Raw genomic sequence first — 22,888 nt, forward strand, 5'->3', positions numbered from 1 at the left:
GTCACAAAACTATTTTCCGCTATGATACTTCTACCTTTTAGTAACTGTAATTGATGTTGCAATCCCGTGAAGATGCTGCGACAGTTACTTTTAAAATATGTCTTTTACTGTTGTCTTGAATTATTATTCGTTATGGTGCTTTCGTTATTGTATTTAATATTCAGTGTAGTTAAAACTTTGAATACGTTGTATGTGAAGTAATTTTAAGAGCTGGGCTATCATCTTTGTACATTGTGCAGGGTTTTTACTCCCTGGAGTCTGATCGTGGCTGTTGGACTGAGGATAAGTCTGTTAGCCCCAACTGTTGCTGCGCTCTCCGAGTTGCTGTTGTCGGCAACCGCCTGTTCGTCTGCCGTGCAGTATCGACCGACACTGCCGTACCGCACATCCGGTTCACCGGCGATCGTGTGCTTCCTCTCGGTTCGGTCGACTTCGTTGAAGTTACCGGGCATGGACTTGTCGTCTTCTGGTGAGTGACTTACAAATTTGATGGTGACCTCTCAGGTATATTATATTCCTCTCCGAGACGGGGTCCATTCCTCTCGATGTACCTCTCGAAGGATCATCAGCGCCTGGGACTCCAAAAATAAGTGTTACATCAATTATTACTCTTTTACTGTCTTTAGATTTTTAAGTTGGTTAATGTTAAATGTTTGCTTATATATTTGTATCGTAAGAGGGGTTTAATTATCTTAAGATATCTTATCTAAGTCTGTGTGGTTATATTAGTAATAGTTTTGGTTATATCTATATTTTTTTCACTGTAACCCAGATTAGAGCCAATACTGGCCGGAACTGTTATAAAATAATATAGGATACGTTTTTTTGCCCATTACGTGAATTATTGCAATAAACTCGAGTCTGTTAAGTTCTGTAGTCTTGAGTTTTCTCGTCTTCACAGCTTAATCATCAGTTTCCTATACTTTTACTATAAAGTACTCTACTAAGATCCAAGAAAAGCTAAGGATTCAATAATATAGTGACATTAATATAGTTTGAGTCACGCCAAACATTTTCCTACTTACTAAATTTATAAATATATTCTTATTCTCACAATTAAATTTAACGTTTATTGTAAACGGTTTCATCGACCTATGGTAATTCTCTTGGGTCCCAACACCTGCTTACCCTGGTGAAGTCCTGGAACCTGGAAAGGACTGGTTCCTTGTTACAGTCCCTGGAGTCTCCTTCCAAAACAAGGTGGCGCCTCAAAATAAATATTGAACATTATTCGTCGTTTGTTGTGGACATCGCCTAAGACTTGGAACAACTTACCCCCCTTTCCCCTGAACTAGCCAGCATCAGTAACAGAGACTGGCGTGGACTGTTACTATACTTGCTGCCCTAATGTCAGTATATTATAGAGTCACAGTGAGAGTGTTTAAATGTATAATTGAGTGTTCCCTTATGCAAGAAATATACACCAATAACCAACCAAAACCTAATTTTCTGACTAGGATTGAGAGAATTTCTGTCTATTCCTCTATATCCATCTATTCTTCTCTATATTAAGTGAATATTCCTGTATATTAACAATACTTAGGTCAATGGTGGTGCATGTCACTCCATTAGAACAACAAATATGTCAATAAGCTAAGTACTATCATACGAGATTTAAACATGTGATATATTATCAAATATGAATTATTCGTACAATAAAAGGAAACAAATAATACAGTGAAAGTCAATGGTGAAATTTGGTGACAATGTCAGCACATTCTTGCGTTGTAGTACCCTCCCTACCACACAGGAACCTTTATTATCTAACAACCTCTAAAAACCTAACACAAATTAAACTAAAATGTTAATGAATTATATGGCATGTCCTAGGATGATAATCGTTGTAACACATTGAAGGTGTTATGAATTATGTGAAAATATCAAAGGATAAAGATCATATGCTGAATTAAAATGTTTCATGAAAATTCATTTCTACATAGACAAGAATAAGGTATACTATAGTGCAACGATCGAATTTGGCTGAGCGTTATTGATACCTATCGCCCAGTAAGGTTGACACAATTTTCTTGTGCCTGCCGAGAATATTTGAAAACGTATTTTCTGCATTATGTCTCTCTATCTTACCGCAAAACATCTCGAGAATAACATTTAGCTGTGGGCAAGAAATATTGCATGCAATCTTAGCAAAGCCTGTTACGGGACGTGTGTTATGGCGTTCCGTTTCTACTGTTTTGTTGAATCAGGATACTATTCTATTCAATTAATAAACGTATAAAATCAAATATTCCTATTTAAATATACGAAACTCTTAAATTTTGAAAAATACCCATTACACGTAGCTATGAATTGGTGCGTTATGATACGTTGAAGCTGTTACCTATTGGGTATTTTTTTATTGTAAATTTTTATTTTTGCAGGTTTCTATATTAGTCAAAACTGTGCACTTTGGCTCTGGCTCTCTGAATTTGGAAAAACGACATGGACGATTTCAAATAGGAAGGACATTTTTATGAAGCCGGGTCGATTTTATTTATACGATGGGCTCCCTACAAAATCTCTTAAATGATCTTTTTTTATTAATAAAAAGCATATTTTCTACTTACCTTCTTTATTTACTAAACCAAAGATTTTTTAACTGCAATCAAAATTAAAATTGTCCAAGACTGAACTAACCATAAAAGTAACGGCTTGGTTATTAACTCCGTAAAAAGGTACAACTCAGACTTTTAAGAAATGTACTAGTACACATATAATGACTAAAAGAGGTTTAAGTGAGTCATGATAAAGTTATTTTATTAAATATCGATCTATTATTTATTATTTGATATAGAAGATTTTAAGGGACATGTACACTCCTCTTCAGTTATACATTGGAAGTTCGAGTTTATAACCTTATCGTATTCAGCCTTTCTTGTCCATTTTCCAAGGCTTAATTAATTAGTTGCCCTAGTTTGACTTATATAATTAGTTTGAGCACCTTCCTTCAAGCAAGGTTACAAGGAAGAACGAATTTACCTGCGCTCGCGGAACCCAAATACTATCCCTTCAACAAATAAACGCTATCTTTATGTCAGGTTGCGTTTTACGTACTCGCCACTGAGATGAAGGGGCAATAATCTTTTTAACATCAGTTTAAATGAAGATTTCGATATGCCGATTAGTAGCGATAAATAAGTTATTTTGAAAAACACGTTTAAACGAGACTATAAAAATGCAATAAAAAACAAGCATATGTCTTATTGATGATATTATTTGAATTTCCCTAATTATTTAAATGTTAGTGAATTCAATAATATTTAGTTCGATTTTCTCCACGTACAAGCACTTTACTGACCACTCTTCTCCGCTCATACTTGATATCTTCTCTTCTCAGAGAGCTATAGCTTGAGAAATCGATATTATGTATTTAGCTACATAAACTTTGACTTCCACACAAATTAACTCAATGGATTTTAAATAGATATTACCCTATTCCGACGAACTGTACTAATGGAACACTCTCTGGGCCGCAGAAACGAGCCGGAATCTTTATAGTAATGATCTAACAGCACTTTAAAACGTCTTCTAGACTTAATACTATTGTTATATTTCGAAATTGATATATTGTTTAAAAATTTTAGTAGCTGCTTTTTACTGTGGTTGGATTTTTTGTTATGTCCAAGGTTTGCCAATTTTGCAATGTGATGGGATATTATTCTAAAAAATAGTTTAGTCTACATTTTAATCAAAAATAACTCGTGGCTTCCAGTAAAATTGTCGTTAGTTAAATTTCTCTTGAACACCCTACCAGTAAAATGGTTACAAACTCTTAATATCAATTCAGAAGTGGTCGCATTTGTTTCAGTAAACCTTAGGAAATAAAAATATTTTAAAATTTTCAATACATCATCACTTGATCTAGTTAATTTACCCTTCGATTTAAAATCAGTAAAACGTGATTATAAGATCAAAATCATTGGCATGGCGTATAGAACTACAGTTTAATATTTTTTTTCAATTCGTCTTACATTGATGCAACAAATATTATATAAAATGTTATCATTAAAACTAGAAGTGTGTTAATTTTCTATAACATACACGGCACTATCAATTTCACTATTATCATATAAAGACAAATCCAAATCACACTTATCACTTATCAAAACCTAACTCAAAAAGGGCGAGGTGTGAATTGGGATAAGATTTAAGATGGTTAGCATTCTCAAAATCTCTGACACTATTTTGGAAGATCAGTTGTCTTAACGCCCAAGTGAACTGTTTAGTATTTGGATTATTATTGTTTCTACCCTTACTACTTCGAACACAGATGAAAAATAATTCTAAATTGTCTTGACTAAACCTATAGGCTAACAAATAGTTAAAATCATCCAAACTCACAATCTGTCTCTTAAAATAGAAATTCTCTTCATATTACTCCTAAAACAAACATTTTCTTTGCATGATACAATACTGATCAGTTTTTTTCCAATTTTTCCTCTCTTAAACATTTCGTCATCCTCTTCCTTGTTTTCTAACTATATGGAATCCTTAAAGCCTCTTCCGAATGGATTCATACTGTTCAAATAATCAAAAAGATTATTAATTATTCTTACGAAATGAACAGTTGGTAAACATTTTATGATCTGTGGATGTTGTTTTACATACAAATATTCTAAAGCATCCGCTACGCTGGAGCTTAGTCTGTGCTGCAACCTTCACATGCATTTTTCGGTTTTTGTAGTAAACATTTTTGTCCTATAGTGTACTGAATGACGATAACACATGGGGGTGGTGACTTCTGAGATCGTAGTAATAAATACTCGAATTTCTAATTTTACTTATAAGTTCAATTTAATTAATGATACTTACAAGCACCACTTTTAGTTGGTAAATTAAATGTATGCCTTGCCACGTTGCTGCCAATTTGAGTACAAGAACAAAAAATGTATATCTGATAGGTGGGCCTAAAATATCCAATGTTCTATAGAATTATGCCTACGATATTTCACTTTATAAAACTTTAAGATTTTACTTCCCTTCGCAATATGTAGACTCAAAACCCGGGCGTCGGCGTCTTGGCACGATACTTTGAAGCTGTAGTCTAAGAAGGGTTATTTCTAGTCGGTAATTACTAGAAGAGGAGTACAAGTTATGAAAGTGGTAGCCATCTACTCAAATAATACGTGAGCTCGCCTAAAACAAATTCGCGACGGTATTAGCCATTTAAGCCACTGGCTAACTAGGTTGTGAAATGTTGCATTATATAAAATGGAACTAACTAACGGTACAATAGTTTGTTACCGGTACACATTTTTAAACCCAGTTTGTTGTAAGTTGTTGTAAGCTCTTTTACATATTTCAAACAAATCCTGCCTGACTCAGATTCCATAATTTTCATGTTCGCTAGAGCATTTCGTACAGGTTTTACCATGTGTGGTGGATCCAAAATAGCACAAATATCATAATTAATGGTGTAGATTTAAAAAACTGTGTTTCAGGGAATTTATAACCTAAATGGTTTGAAGCACTTAGATTAGTGCTTGTACCGTCAAAGGTCACACTTTGAAAATTACGCCCACTTCACTCAGTTTTAGTATAGTCACTTTAACTACTTTAACCTGTGGCTTCTTTTATTCCATCTACGCTAGCGCAACTCTTCACCATGTCACAAAATAACAATCATTGCCAATATTGACATCGAAATAGAACACATTAAAAAAGTAGTGGGTGGCTCAGAGCAGACGTTATGATGTACCTAATACGAAACGTAGCCAACAATGCATTAAACCGATGATTCGTGTTTGTACATAAAATGGCTTGATGCCGTATCGTCACGTTGATCCCCGCACAACGCGGTGAGTTCTTTCCCACTTCGAGCCCCTGGGCGACTGTGAAAACACCCGCAACGCACAACTGTATGTGACCGGAAAACACAACATGTGGCTTATGGGCAGTGCGCGTTTCAGTAGTATAGTTCGTTGCCCTATTAACGTTTTCTTGGTAGTGCCAACTTTGGTTGCTTACTTCTAACAGGTAAAGCATTAGGCATGAACACTTTCTCTCCACCCGCATAAATAATTATCAATCTCTCATTCTAGTAAATCGGAAGGTGTATTCCTATATTTGAGTAATCAGATCAAGTTTGGTTAGATACGTGAAATGATGATATATAAGACACATTTAAATAAATTATTGTGCGTCCTTGCTCTCCGTAATGTTGTAATGCTCTGAAATATGTTATCCTTTTCTCTGGGATTTCTGGTTTTTTAATTAAGAATTTCCTCTTTTTGCTGTCCTACGCCAAACAAACCTCAATTCCTTTAATATCCACCTCAAACTTTTCTCACATCCCTGGAAGTTTATTTTTTCCCTTAGCGCCTCCCTCAATAGTTTTTTAGTCCATATCCGATGTTCTTTAATGTGAAATTGTACACTAGTCTTCTCACTACACACTTATCGAATCATATAAATAAGTAACTGTTCTACGCCGTCGGCTTTTGTTTGTAGCAAAACTTGCCTTGCACTGATTACTAACCTTCAATGTTTAAACTCACCGTTTATGTGAATTACAACTCGCTCTGATACACCAGTTACTAGAGCAGTTCTTTGACGAGCCTTCAATAAAGAAATATTAACGGTTCGATGGTCTGTCTGTACCTTTATAAATTTATAAACATTACTCACAATTTCGAGAATTATTCTACCTTTGAATTTCGACTGTAGCTCATCAGACATTATCAGTAAAAACAAATCTCCAACAACCACTACACTCAGCACCGTCACAAAACAGACGGACTTTTAGCGAAAACATGTCTTATGAGTTATCGGCGTCAGCCTCCGTTCTCGAAATCTTACTAACTCCTTAGTCTCAATAAACTCATCTCACTCGCTAAAAACCAGTAGGTTTTGTGACAGTGTGGGGACCTTCAAAGAAGACATTCTTGTCATTTACTTTTTGAGAATTAACTAAACGTGAATGTTATCTTTAAACCAAAAATTGTGTTGTTAATAATATAGGAAACCAGGTGGTTTAAATACAATATATATCTCTTTTAGTTCATTTTTTTTAATTAATATTCTTTGTTAAAACTTCAAACATTCTACTTAATATCGTATAAAACGTCTATGGTATTCATTTATTATTGTTATTATTAGTTACATAATGTAATGAAAAATTGAGTGCAAAGCGGCAAATAGTTAATAGAAATAGTTATAAAACTGAGAAATCCTGTAATAAGTAACAATAAGTAAAGGTTTTTAGATTAAAAGAATTACTTTATTTTATATATTAATTACCATTAATAATGTAATTTATACTTTTATATACTTTATTTAAATACATAGAAGAATCTTTTTTCTACCATGTCACTGAATGATATGTATAATATTTTTAAACTTCAACCCAATGAAGAAATCGTTTTTAATCGCCATATAAAGCTAGTTTAAGTCGTAAAAGCTGATCGTTGTTGACGTTATTGAATAATTTTAGAAATGAACATTTATTACTGGTATCACGCAAATTTTCCCGATACTTCAGCGGTGAGAGGAGGTGGTAATTAAAAGAATGAAATCGTTGAAGTATTCACTATTTTGGGAAAATCATGTTGCAATGTCTAAAAAGAGAACAATTATATCTTATCTTAAAATCCTTTCAATCAGACTTAATAAATAACTGGTTTCAGTTAGTTTAGGCATTCATTTGACTATACGTTTTAATACACGTACCTACATCTAATAGCGTGGTTCTTCATAGATTAGAATGAAACTTTTATTCTTATCTCTTTGCCTGTTACTGGTGAATTTATGTAAGTACCTAGTGTATTATTATTTACTGTAATTTTAATATACAGAGTCGTTTACAAAAATAATAAGGTAAAACTGTTCGAACCTGAAAAAGATAGATATACTGGTTTTTATAGGTAGAAAGTAGCCATCTTAAATATTTTATTGGTATTACATTAATATTAATTGAAGAAACAGAAACAATTATCCGAATTGTACTTTTATTTTTAACTCTTGATTCTCATATTTGTCAAATCTAATTAAATTCTAATAAGTGATGCCTCTTATTAGCGAATTTATTAATTATACATCTCTTATCTTTGCTGAAATCACATGTTAGATATAAATTTACCTAACAGAAATTCTTTAAAGAATAATATTAATGTGCACTATGTATTACAGAAATGTAGTAAATGATTGCGCTTCCTGTAATTTTTTTTGGAATGAGATTTGCAGTAATATTATTGGGAGCGTTTCATATACAATCGCCCATAATCTTGTGATTTAACGAGGTATTATAAAACTCATATGAAATCTTGAAAAAGAAAATAAGTGATATTTAGAATAAAACTGGCTTAACCAAAAACTACGTTTTTGTACATATAACTAAATTTATATACATACAACTACATTTATAGTACATATAACTACATGTTAGATTTACATTTATCTAATAGGAATTCGTTAAAGAACAATATTTATGTGCACTATGTATTCCAGAAATGGTTAAGCTTCCTGTAAGTTTTGTTGAAATGGGATTTAAAATAATATTATGGGAGCGTTTTAAATCCAATTGCCCATCAACTTGAGATTTAACGTGGTATTATGAAACTCATATAAAAGTATTATGAAATCCGTAAAAAGAAATTAAGTCTCCTTAAAAATAGTGTTTCAACCTATTATAGATGTGCTTTGGAGTGAAGAATTTATCTCACATAAAAATGTTCCACAAAATTGTACTATATTTAATCGTTTAGTGGAGAACTTACCACCTCAATCAAGGCATTCGAGTATATAATATATTGCCACCATTAAGATAACTACCGTAATAATTTTGTTTTCAACTCGTTCATAATCACTAGGATCATAAATGATAAAAAGTTAACAAGATAATTAATTACTCTCATGTAACATTTCTTGAGACTAAGTTGTTATGTTACTAACTACTAATGTGTGCTGTTATGAATAATAGACGAAAACAAATATTGCCCGAACGATTCAAAGTCCTATTCACAACAGAACAATTATAGCGTCCAAAAACTCAAACTGGAACAATTTCACCTTTTACATCACAATGCTTTCCACATGGAACACCAAGCGGACTAACTACGCCAGATTCAAAATTTATTGGACTTTTTATCATTATACTATAACTGATTCGTTTTTAAATAAACATAGAACCTCAGAATATACGTTTTGTCTTTATCTACTTAATGTATAGGTGGCATACATATTATTGGAAAAGTTAAACAGAGTTTCCATTATTACACCTGAGACTGTCTAGTTATTCGTTTCTTTCCTATTTGTGTTATTTTTCTCTTCCTTCACTCCTATTTTTCCTTCCTGTTAATTCAACTGGTGAGGTGGGAGCTGGTCAAACCGCATGTCAAGTAAAAGACTCGCTGGAGTTATAAGCTCAATTTCAAGTCTATAGCTCATTTCAATCTCGAGATGTTCGGTCCAAAGACGGAGATACAATGAGACGGAGGAGAAGTTTTGGCCCACTTTAGAGAAACTTGGCCTGAGTGATAGATATACGTCAGCCAAATCCTGCAGATGGGCTAATTTCTGTATATGTAAAATTTAGTTGCATTCAAAATTTAAAATATAAATATGAAACCTTTCCCGACATTCATCTGGCGGATAGTTAGGTTAAGTGAATGCTCGGTGAAATCTTACAGAAGGATATGCCCATCATCAAACATGACGCGCCGTTTCGTAATAGAAATGAATAGACGTGCTAAAATAAACATGAAAATATTTTTCTTGATATCTCTTCCCAAGTTATAGGTTATCCTAACACTCAGCTAAATTCCTTGCATCATCCCTCACATGCATCACCATTTAACTAACTCTATATATGTATTTATATGAATAAACCGATATGATGGAGTATCGAAAGACCTGACAGAAGGTAATATGAGCCTTACTAACGTCTTGTGATTATAAAATAACTCCATTATACGTGTGACTATGTCACATGTTAAAGTGTCAAATGAAATATTTTTTTTTTTTTTCAAGAAATGTTTATTCAACGTATTTCTTGTCTCCATCATGGTTCCCATAAGGATCTACGTAAAAATTCTCACGAAACTCAGTCAAATTCCACGGATTAACACGGTCATCATTAAATTTCAATTATGCATATACAGTATAGAAATTAGCCTTAGTAATAAACTTACAGTTTATAGAAAATTCGTACTCAAACTCTCGTGTGAATAGAGAAACAGATATACGGAAATAAATTTGTTACAAGTCCTAAAGATGTAGGATTTGCTCACGCCTAGCCAGTAATAAAGAAGGTATTGTTAATTTATTAGATTTTAAAACAAAACTGTATAATAAGCATTTTTACTAACTCAAAATTATTAATGTAACTATAAATAACAAAGAAATAATTAACAATACTACAATTTACAGGTTTAGCAAGTGGATTTGGGATTGGGAAACCGTCTCATGCTTACACCCACGGTGGTAGCCGTGATAATCAGGAAACTAGTCTTGGTATATACAATGGTAAAAAAACAACTATAGCAAAATTCCCTTTCATGGTAAGTACAGTAATTTGTAAGGGTTTTCTATTAAAAATATTGATCTTATTAATAGTAAATCAATGGTATAAGCGTTAGCAAATATATATATATATTTCTGACAACATGTTATAAAGTGATATGCACCACCATCGAACTAAGTATTTGTAATATAAAGAATATTGACTTAACCTAAATGGCTGACTGGGATTGCGAGAATGTCTGTCAATTATACTACATTCTTCTTTTTCTCTGTATGTTAATGAAATATTCTGTTTATTACAAATACTTTGTTCGGTGGTGGTGTAATAATGATATATATATATATATATACATATATATATATATATATATATATATATATATATACACATATATATATATATATATATATATATATATATATATATACATATATATATATATATATATATACTATTTTTAATTAATTACTGTACAAATAAAATGTTTTTTAAACTTTGGCACTATATTTCGGTGAAAACCGTCTTCAGGTGCATAAATTGTATAAAATATAAAAGAAAACAGTACAAACGAAAGTAAATAAACAGTTAATAATTATTAGTAATAAATACAGATGACATGAACTTAAATAATTGTCCCATATGTTGATTTCAAATTTAGACGTTTTTGGCTAAGTTATCTGATGTTGAGTCCATGTGGAATTTTGCTCTTTAAAAACCAATTGGTGTGCTTGTTCTAATGTTCTGAGGTAAATTGAGTTTGAATTTGTATGTACTTGCCGAATAGGTTTGACTGAATATGTATTTTCAAAAGTTTCATTGTGATTTATACCATGAGTCACGACAGTTTTCTTTAAATCTTGGTGTTTATAATCAAATCGGTGTCCTGTCATTCTTGTCCTCAAGGTATTTGTTGTTGAGCCAATATAATCTGCTGGATATTTTTTACATTGAATTTGGTAAATCAAATTTTTATATTCACAAGACAAGTTGCCAATTATAGGATATGCCTTGCGTGTTTTGCTACTAGTGAATTTTGAAGAATTTGGTAACATTTTACAAATCAAACATTTTGGTGTATTATACGGATGTGATCCTTTTTGTTTTTGTATTGCTTTGTCATTGGTGTTTGCATTGGTAATTTAGGTTTGACCAATGAAACTTTAAGAATAGGTCTTTTAAAGATTACTCTAGAAGTTGTTTTAAAAATATCGTTAGTTGAACTAGAACTTTGTAAGGTATTAAATGCTATTTTAAGAATATTATTAATTTTGTGAAGCCCTGGATGGTATTGAACTATTAATTTTAGATCACTGGTTTCAAATTTAGAATGTTGTGTTTTCTTTTTTATATTAAGTTTATCTTTAAGTAATTTTCTTGGATAACCTCTTCTTAAGAATGCATTCATTACATCGTCAATGTATTTTGCCAAGCCATTTGTGTTACTACATAATTTTTGACCTCTGCATGCTAAACCTTTTGGTATATTCCTCTTGATATGGACTGGATGACAGCTGTCGTAATTTAAGCACGCCAAATTATTCGTTTGTGTTACGTTTATTTTGCTTTTTAAATGTCCATTTTCAGTAAATACTTCCATATCTAAAAATTTGACTGATATTAAAGACGTCTCAAATGTGAATTTTAATTTACTAAAAATTGTTTAAATGTTCTAAAAAGTTGGTTAAATTATGTTTCCCATGTGTCCAAATAAAAAAAAATGTCATCAATAAAACGTTTCCAAAATATAGGCTTGTAAATTTTGACTGTTGAGAAAATCTGTTTCAAGTTTTCCCATGAAAAGAGTGGCGTATGACGGAGCCATATGAGTTCCCATGGCTGTGCCTTTTTGTTTTAAATAACACATATCCTGAAAACGGAATCAATTCATTGTAAGCAAAAAATGGATTAATTTTGTAATAAATGAAGTACTAGGTTTTGTGTCGATTTGTCTTTGATTAAGATAATATGTTACAGATTCAATTCCTTCATTGCGTTCTATATTTGTGTATAAAGAAGTGACATCAACCGTAACCAATATTGCATTGTTAGGAAGAGGTTGGGGTACATTTTTAAGTTTATCTAAAAATTCATCAAAATGTTTTATGAATGATGGTAGATTTTTGACAAAATCATGTAGCTGGTAATCCACATATGCAGAAATTCTTTCTGTAGATGATGAACAAGAAGGTACTATTGGACGGCCTGGTGGTGGCATAATTTCTTGTGTAATTTGGAAGAATATAAAAGACTGGTGTACTTGGATGTTGTGGTGTCATTAAAGCTATTGAACTTTTGGACAGATTTTCATTTCACAATTTTCATTTAAATATTTTGAAATGTTGGAATAGTACTGTTCTGTTAAGTTTTTGTCCAGTTTTTATATGTATATTCATCACTTAATTATTTGTTTATTTCTGACACATAATCAACTGTATTCATTATTACAGTAGTATTTCCTTTATCTGCGGGAACACCTAATATAATTCTCTTTCCTTCTTATATTTATTTTTTGTTCAAAGTAAAAATTTACAAAAATTTTACATACAGGTGATTGGAATCTTGTTGTTTATTTTCTTTATTTGTTAAAATTCTATTTTGGTTACGATTTTAAATTCTAGGTTTGTTTTCTGTTTCTATCATTTTTTGTATTCATTGTGTTTCTGATGAAGGGTTCGGACACTATATATATATATATCAATATAACAAAAACACCCTATTATATATATCTATATATCTATAATCTAATATATATATATATAATCTTCAAAGTAGTTTCCAGTTTAAACAAAACCAGAAAATCTAGCGCTCATGATTTAATTTACGGAGTGTATATATATAAAACAAATATAACCCTATTAGATATATATATATATCTAATAGCATATATATATATATATATGCTTTTAAAATATTTATATATATATATATATATGCTTTTAAATATTTATATATATATATATATGCTTTTAAATATATATATATATATATATATATATATATATATATATACAGAGTGTATATTATGTCTGGAAACACCCAAATATATCCTTTAATAATTTAAATATAAATTTGAAACCTCTTACAATCGTGATAGAGATTGGGCATCTACTTTTGGAACAATGTTTTGTTATGTCACACCAACGGGGGACGTCCTGCCGAGGGTAATCGTGAATATTCTTAATGGAAGCCTATACCTTGTGATACATAATTTTAAAGGTAATAGCTTACTGAATTGAATGCCACAAACCGCATCTCAAAGGAATTATTCTAACAGAAAATAGAGCATTTTTAGTATTGAAAATTTACTGATGTTCAACAATGTAATTTTAAAACATGGTTCTTGCCACAAAATGGTTACACTAATTTTTTAGCATTTTTTAAAATGTTCAAATTAAAATAAAATAAAACAATTTATTTTTAAGCTGGTTTCATTAGTACAAATTTACCAGTTTTTTATTACAATGAATAAAACTTATGAGTCACTTTCTCTGATTACTTATGAATCTGTACTTGGTGTTTTCCAGTCAGCAGGAAAGGTTTAAAGAGACAAAGGTCACTAGCCTATGAGAAACATTATTGTGTTATTAATCATCTGGTCTACAGGTTTCAGTTTGTTGAGCATGGAGCTTTCACTAGACAGGTCTAAGCTTGGGAATTACAAATGAACAAAGGTCATATCATTCCTGTCGAGATTAATCAGTGTCTCTGAAGCATTGCTGTCACAAGTTATCTAATTACAGTAGTTCAGTTTTTATTTGGCATTTTAATGGAATTGTCTGAAAGAGAAACGAATTACTCTGTTGATGATGCGAGGATATGGCGATCGTCAAAGATCTTATCGGGAAGTTTGTAATTTGTTTAATGACACTTTCCCAGAAAGGAATCCCATAAGTGTTTCAACAATATCAAAAACTATTGAGCGTTTTGAAATGACAGGGAGTGTACGTAATCGGCCAAAGTCGGGTAGGATACAATCTGCAACAGATGAAGAACATGCACTAGATGTTTTTGCAAACATTTATTGAAGAACCCACATACATCGCTCAGAAAAGCTTGCACAGCAACATGATATGCACCCTAATGTCTGTGAGTAAGATTTTTGAAAATTAATAAATACAAACCATTTAAAGTTCATTTAGTCCAACAGTTAAGTGAGGATGATTACGACAGAAGAGTTGAGTTTTGTGAACTTGTGATTGCGCAAATGTGATGACAATAGAGATTTTCTGACCAACATACTATTTTCTGATGAGGCAACTTTTTTCCTAAATGGCAATGTTTAACAGGCACAATTGCCGTTACTGGGCTAGTGAAAAACCCACATTGGATTACTGAGTCCCATTCACAGCAACCACAAAAAACTGAACGTATGGTGTGGAATTTTAGGTAACAAAATTGTTGGACCCTTTTTCATCAATGGAAATTTAAATGCCGAACTTTACTACAATATGCTCCAAAATGAAATAATCCCAGCTATTCAAATTGCATCAGGAGGGAATACTTTGATAATGTATGGTTTCAGCAGGATGGTGCTCCACCCCATTATGGGAGACAGGTAAGAGAGTATTTGGATTTAAGGTTTCCTCATAAATGGATTGGCCGAAGAGGAGAAATCGAATGGCCTCCAAGATCTCCGGATTTGTCACCAATCGATTATTTCCTATGGGGTCATTTAAAATCCAATGTTTATAGAAGAAAGCCTCATAATTTGGAAGACCTAAGAAACAGGATTATAGAGGAGATTGCTTTGATAACTGAAGAAATGTTAGGCAACTCTGTCGAATCATTTTACACAAGATTGGCTCATTGTCAAACCGTAGAAGGAACACAGTTCGAAACAATTGCTTTGACACCAAATGCAGGTAAAACGTTTGTTGTAAGACTTTTCTAACAGCATACATTATTTTTTATTTGTAATAAGAAATCAATAACATAAGTATTTTCCATAATTGTACTGTAATAAAAAACTGGCAAATTTGTGCTAATAGAACCAGCTTAAAATGAAATTTTTGTTTTATTTAATTGAACATTTAAAAAAATGCTAAAAAAATTAGTGTAACACATTTTGTGGCAAGAACCATGTTAAAATTACATTGTTGAACATCAGTAAAATTTTCAATACTAAAAAATGCTCTATTTTTCTGATAGAATAATTCCTTTGAGATGCGGTTTGTGGCATTCAATTCAGTAAGCTATTACCTTTAAAATCATGTATCACAAGGTATAGGCTTCCATTAAGAATATTCACGATACCTTCGGCAGGACGTCCCCCGTTGGTGTGACATAACAAAACATTGTTCCAAAAAGTAGATGCCCAATCTCTATCACGATTGTAAGAGGTTTCAAATTTATATTTAAATTATTAAAGGATATATTTGGGTGTTTTCCAGACATAATATACACCCTATACACATTGAAAATTATGGTACATGCCAATTAGAAAATATGATTTTACAAAATATGTCAATCATAAGAGATTTAAATATGTGATATATTATCACATTTAAATTATTTCTGGAATAAAAGGAATAAATAATATAGCGGAAGTCAATAGTAAAAGTTGGTGACAATTTCAGTGCACTCTTGCGATGTATTACCCTCCCTACCACACAGGAACCTTTATTGTTTAAACATTGCTATTAAACCTAATACGACTAACCAAAATGTTAATGCATTACGTGGCAATAGCCTAGGATAAACATCATTGTAACACGTTGATGCTGTTATCGCTTGGGTATTTTTTATTGTAAATTTTGGTTGTTGCAGGTTTCCGTATTAGTTAAAAATGTTCACTTTGGCTCTGGAGTGATTTTAAATACTCACTGGATACTCACTACTGGCTTCAACGTTAACTGGTAAGACATACCTAGATTAAAGTTAATGAATTTTATAAGCAGTAATTCATGTATATACAGTATAAATAAGTTAAATATTAACGTAGAAGTTAAACGATGATCTCCTCGAATATCCTCTGTCTTTAATACCATGATAGTTAACACAGTATCATTAAGTAAAGTAAACATTATTGATTCAAATATCTTTAAACCAATAGTAGGCCTATATTTAAGAGAGTTTATATACTTGGTACTTTTTACACAAAGTATTAAGTTACATATTAAAGTGTCAAATGGGTTTTATTATGCCATAATCCATTTCTACTTTAATTTTGATATAAATCTTGCTGCACAACATTTTGTAGAAAACCCCTAAATAATTAACAGTATTAATTTTAAAGAGGAAGTAATGAATTGATTATACTACCAAAAAACAGTGTCATAGGTTAAGCTAACTGGTTGTTGAAGGTTGTAACTCAGGTTAGTGAAATAAAAAACATTTTGTTAATCTATAGGATCCTGAGAAAAAAAAACCGTTGCCCTCCTACCGCGCCATCGTTATCGGGTTCACTCGGCTTCGGTTCTACACTGGAAGTTCTAGTTTCTAAAGTTATCGTACTCAATCCTTTCTCGTCCATTTCCCAATTGCTTCATTAATTAGTTGTCTTAGTTTGACTTCTATAATTAGTTTGAACACTGTTCCTTTGACAGCCCTGCCTTTAAGCGAGATTACGATGGGCATCAGTAAAACAATAGTCACGGGAGGCCTAGTCCTCAGTTGCCCTTTTACGTGCTCACTCTGGTGAAAAACAGTAGAAGCGGAGGGGTAACACGACGCTATAGGAACAAAATTAATAATGTTGTCTAGTCTAGTTTAGCATTGGACTATTTTCCTTTTAGTCTCATTTATTATTCTGAATTATTTTCTCATTTCTTCGTTATAAAACTATTGCCCTTCTATGCCAAATCGTATAATAGTATACGTTTCATTTACATGGAAACAACGTGGAACGGATTTACGCCTTCAAAAATCATCTAAAGTAAGCACTCCTCAAATTTTGTCCAATTTCAATGTTCCTCTTAGCAAAGGCATATGGTTCCGGGGAATAAACGTGATACATGGAAATCGTGCAATAGATACATTCCTCGTTAAAATTTCAAAGACGTATTATAAACATACTTGTTTAGTTTTCTTTGCAAAGAAAGCAAAATGTTATTGAAAAGTATTGTTATATTATTTAATCCTTCGAAAAGAAAACATTAAAATAAATTACTTTAAAAACACCTTATTTTTTATTATTTTTGTGTATCAGATTTATTATTTCAAAAATTTCTTGTTTTCAAATCAATTTGGTTTTAGAAGAGATAACAATATTTATGACAATTTATTTATGGTTGCAAAAGAAAAAATTCATGAAACAATCGGCCCTAATAATAATAAATGTATTATGGTGTTTATTGACTTAGCGAAAGCTTTTGATTGTGTTGACCGTGGTATTTTATTAGAAAAATTGGTTAATGGTGTTATAAGGGACTTAGCACTTGATTGATTTAAAAGCTATATAAGTGATAGGCGTCAGTTGGTGTCGATAATGGGTGTTAGTAGTAGATTAGCAGAAATTAATTGCAGGGTTATACAAGGGTACTCTTGGTTCAATTCTATTTTTAATATATATGAACAATTTAGGTAGGGTTAGGTTAGATAATGGGAAGATATTTCTTTATGGTGACGATACTTCTCTTATATTAGAGGGTTCGACCTGGTATGAAGTTTATGGTAATGCTGAACAGGGTCTCCGTACGGTTAAGGGGTGGTTTGACCAAAATAAGCTTACTGTCAATACGCAAAAAAAACTAAGTGCATGGCCATTTCTCTTAGATCTTCTTCTGATCCTGTGGGATTACACCTCAGGTTACATACTTGTGGCAGAATGAATGGATGCACAACGTGTGAGTGTGTTGAGAGTGTGGACGAATATAAGTATTTAGGAGTGACATTTGATAAGAGAATGAGTTGGGCCCCACACATCATTACAATAAGGAACAAGCTTAGAAAATTAATATTTGTTTTAACTAATTTACGCCGGGTGGTTAATCTGAACGTTGTTAAATGTGTGTATTATGCTTATGTTCAATCGGTTGTACAGTTTGGAATAATCGCCTGGGGCGGAGCAAATAAAAATGTAATTAATCCATTATAAATAGTACAAAAGGCTGTTATTAAATCTATCTTACAGAAAGGCAGAAGATACCCAACAAACTTAATGTTTGATGAATTGAAAGTTTTCAATCTAAATCACCTCCATGTAAGTATCCTTATTTTATATATTTTTGACAACAAGTTTACCCTTTTCACACTTATAGGCCATCACTACCTTACACAGGCATGCGTCTTTGCTGGGAACATATTTCACTTAAACTTTGTAGGTATATAATGCTTACTGTGTGAAATAAAGTTTCTTATTTCTTATTTCATTTTATTTCATCATGCAATTATTGAAAATTACTAATAATATTACTTGCATCACTCACAGAAAATATGTTCAAAACCTTTTTTCAAGTATAGTTTTTCAATTAATATCATTTCCAATTTAAGTTATTCGGATTAAAGATCCACTTAGATTGGTTTTTAATATCATCAATTTTGAATGGGTTTGTATCTTCTGTAAATACCCAGTGATAATCACGATGAAAATCTTGATTTTAACTATATTATTCATTGCAGTCGAAAAAATACAGTTTATAATTTTATGAAAACTATTGTAACTGCATAAATAACGGTTATATTTATTTTAAATAAAATATATAACATAGCAATCTTAGATAAAGCGAAGATGTTACAACATTAAGAATTTTACGAGAAAAGGGCAAAACTTTTATAAATCTCTTTATACGTATTTCGTAATCACATATCTTTGTATGATCACTACTGAAGTATTATAATTAAAAATATGATGAATTGTTCTACATAATTATACTGCACATTTACATTTTATTTATACATCGTCCTATCCCAAAAATTGCACTTAACAATACACTAATTTCTGTTTTATTCTTTTAAAATTACGCATCCCGAAAAATACGAGTCTCAATAATAAGAGAAGAATTTAATTGCAGCTTTCAATGTATATTGAACAAAGGCAGTCACTAAAAGGTTTTTCTTTTTTTTAATCCTTCAATATAAAATTGTCTACTTCTTTTTAACTATCGCTAAATTCAAAACCCGGTACAGTTTGGTAAATCAATTAAACAGATACCAGATAGATAATAACGTATGAGTAATCAATTTTAAGTAATTAAATGTTAGTATTACTTTAAAACAATCAGTTAAAAATGTTGTTAAAACCATAATACGAGTACTTTTAAAAAGAGTAGCATTTTCTGTTGCACATATTCCTACCAATTACCTTTACATTGAGTTCAAATTTCTAAGGCATTTTAAAATGTAAGTAACCGATAAATGTACCTAATTATTTTTAGGTACCCATTAAAAGATCTATCGTTCCGAGTGGGAAGTACCAACTGTGAGAAGGGCGGCCAGCTCTTCACTGCAGACAAGGTTTTAGCGAACGAGAACTACACTGGTTCCTGGGACTACGACATCGCAGTTGTCAAGCTCAACAAGCCCATCAAGTTTAGCAAGTACGTCAAACCCATCAAGCTCGGCACTGCGAGCCTCAAGCCGACGACTAAGGTTGTGATAGCGGGATGGGGACCAGAGTCAAAAGTGAGTGGTAGTGTATTCCAATTATTTTAAAAATATATTACAGAATAAAAAAGTGTATTTAATTTAGCTGCCTATGCATTGTTTTTAAATAATACTTCTACAAAAGGCTATTGATTGTTTTATATATTTAGTCATTTGTCACAAACTAATCACTTGGTTTTCTCCAAGTATTTTCTCCAAAGCTTGCATCTTACGCTTTTTCGGTTGGTTCTTCGATGTTACTTCTTACGCTTATTTGCTGGTTTTTACTTTGCCAATATAACCTAAATTTTAGCAGAGAAAACATGTATCGCCTGAAGACGTTGAAAAACAACATTTACATCACTAGCCGTAAAAAACTTATCATGTTCTAGAGAGATCTCGGGACATTATTTACTGGCTGAAAGTTAGGGAGGACTATCATTTAAAGGGTTGGCATATTTTTTTTCTATATGTGCCTCCTTACGATGTTTCCAGAATAAACTCACAAGTAAACGTAATATGAATCTTCATTCCCGTATAGGCGACACTTAATTCGATCATTCCATAAGATTTGGCTAAGCGTCAGCGAGAATGATTACACATCTACTATGGGTAACCATGATTATAAAGAAAAAAAGAATAAACAAAACTTTAAACAAATACATGATATTTTAATATTTAACTTAGTATCACATGTAGTGTAGCTATCTAAACACAAGTAAGTAGTACATCGTCATATGGTAGCATTGTGTGTAGACTTGTAGACCATCAGAACAAAAATGTTAAATAATAATTTGACAAAATATTTTTAAAGGATTTATTTTGTGAACGTTTTCCACTAAATTTCATTTCTTCATAAATACAACAATGAGTCGTATGGTAGAACTTGTCCATTCATGGTATTTGGCTTAGCATCAATGCATCCTATCACTAAGTAGGGTAGAAAAGTTCCTCATGTGGGTATTGGGGAACTTTACAAGTTTTGTTTCTGTGTTTCGTCTCAAGAACCAAATAAGCTATGTATTATGTTAAATTAGTGACCTTATACTTTTAAAAGTAAAATGGAATAAAAAAATTATGATTTTAGTCTGAAATCCAGTCGATGACTTTGCTGACAGCTAAAGTGACAGTGTACGCCCAGAATCAATGTGAAAGAACGTACTCCTCCGATCTGACACCGAGACTAATGTGTACATATGACACAAATGTTGGTCCTTGTGCTGTAAGTAAACATTTTACTTTAACCTAGATATGGTAATATGGTAAAGTGATATAGTGGATATGTTGTTCAAAATCTAGTACTTTTTACAATAATCACATATGATAGTTTAAGTAATTTTTTTTCAATTAATACAATTTATAAAATCCATGATTATAAAACATAGTTCCATTATTGATACAAAAATGTGTATTCAGTATATATTTTGGTTGCTAAAAAGTACTATGATTATTTGACGCTTACATTTCTTGTGATAGTTCTCTTATTTCTTAAAATTCAACAGTTTGAGTAAGCAAAAGTGATTTGACTTTTATATTACAGAAATATATAATTTTATCTTAAATCTAATAACATCAATCTTTTTTTCTTATTTATTGCAATTATATTTTCTATATTTTCCATACCGAATTATTGTTTGTTTAGCATTACTTAATTATTGTGGATGATTAGATAGCACAATTTCAGACATTTCATACGAATGTATTATAAGTACTTCGCGGTTTCTAGAACAGGCATCTAGTCTATTTTGAAAATATAAAAGTCTTAATAAAGCATATGAAAATACCGAATTTCACGACTTATTCCATATATTTTAAGATAAATTGAGTTAAGAGAGTTATCAAAACACTTTTCTTTAATTTTAAACCTTAATGAGGCCTACATACCATATTTCCAATTCAAATTATTCAATAAAATGAGTATTTTCTTTATTCCAGCAAGTTGTTCTTTTTTATCTATTTCTTTACCTCATTTAGCATTTTGTAATTTTTGGGACTTTTTTTATTAAATGTACTTTCTTAATACCTAAATAAAAAATAATACGTAAAACGTGCTTTAAGTATATCAGTGTAAGTAATCATAAAAAAATCCTACAAATTATTCGACAAGCCATAAACTATGGTCTATAATACTATGAAGGACAGCAGATCTAAAAAGGATAGAGTAGTATAACTAGTTTATTAAAACTTTGAAATAAATCAACTTTTAAAATAATATAGCTTATACTATTTAAATACTGTTACCTATACATATAATGTCGTGTACAGTCTGACTTCGGAGATCCTCTGGTGTACAAGAATGCAGTGTACGGACTGTACGCCGGTGCTTACAACTGTCTCTCTGACCCTGCTGTGTACGTGAATGTGCCTATATTGGTCGACTGGGTCAAAAGTGTCATTAAGGAGTAACTGTTGAGATGAAAAAAATAACTAACGGCTGAATAAATATGTTTGTCTTCATAATGTATCTCAATTTACATACTTATTAAAACTTACAGGTATTAAGTAAATGCATTAGACTAGAATGACTTTTTCTCCCAATCATCTCTGCATCCCACTACTACCCCTCCTTCTCAAAATACAGTTCCAGTTCACAATTTTTATTGAACTTATCCTAGATAGCAATGTGCTTAGATGTACGCGTCTTGAAATTTATTTTATAAAATAAACAGAATTGAGAATATTCAATTAAATGGTCAATCTCACGTGTAGAATCATTTACTAAAGATTACAGACATAACCTTCTACTAAAGATATCAATCACAGAAGTTCATCCTCGCTGAATAATAAGCCCTGAACTTGACAAATCATCACTGTGTCTCTTTTTAAATTACATCATTTTCAGCACCTTATAAATAATGGATTTAATACCTATGCAACGTTAATTAACGTCTATTCACCCGGCAGTTTTAG

General features: G+C 31.6%; 1 protein-coding gene across 1 annotated transcript; it reads left to right on the forward strand.

Moving 5' to 3' along the window:
• Window positions 1-239: 239 nt before the first annotated feature.
• On the forward strand, window positions 240-22,384 carry LOC124372004 (trypsin-3-like; the record flags this gene model as incomplete). The annotated part of the gene is made up of 6 exons (XM_046830379.1): window positions 240-420; window positions 10,363-10,493; window positions 16,223-16,311; window positions 19,771-20,017; window positions 21,066-21,200; window positions 22,244-22,384. Coding segments are annotated over 6 exons (924 nt in total), but the record flags the coding sequence as incomplete, so codon positions are not given.
• Between the last annotated feature and the right edge of the window lie 504 nt (window positions 22,385-22,888).

The sequence above is a fragment of the Homalodisca vitripennis genome, unplaced genomic scaffold (assembly GCF_021130785.1).
Source record: "Homalodisca vitripennis isolate AUS2020 unplaced genomic scaffold, UT_GWSS_2.1 ScUCBcl_2386;HRSCAF=7091, whole genome shotgun sequence".
NCBI classification, from domain to species: domain Eukaryota; kingdom Metazoa; phylum Arthropoda; class Insecta; order Hemiptera; family Cicadellidae; genus Homalodisca; species Homalodisca vitripennis.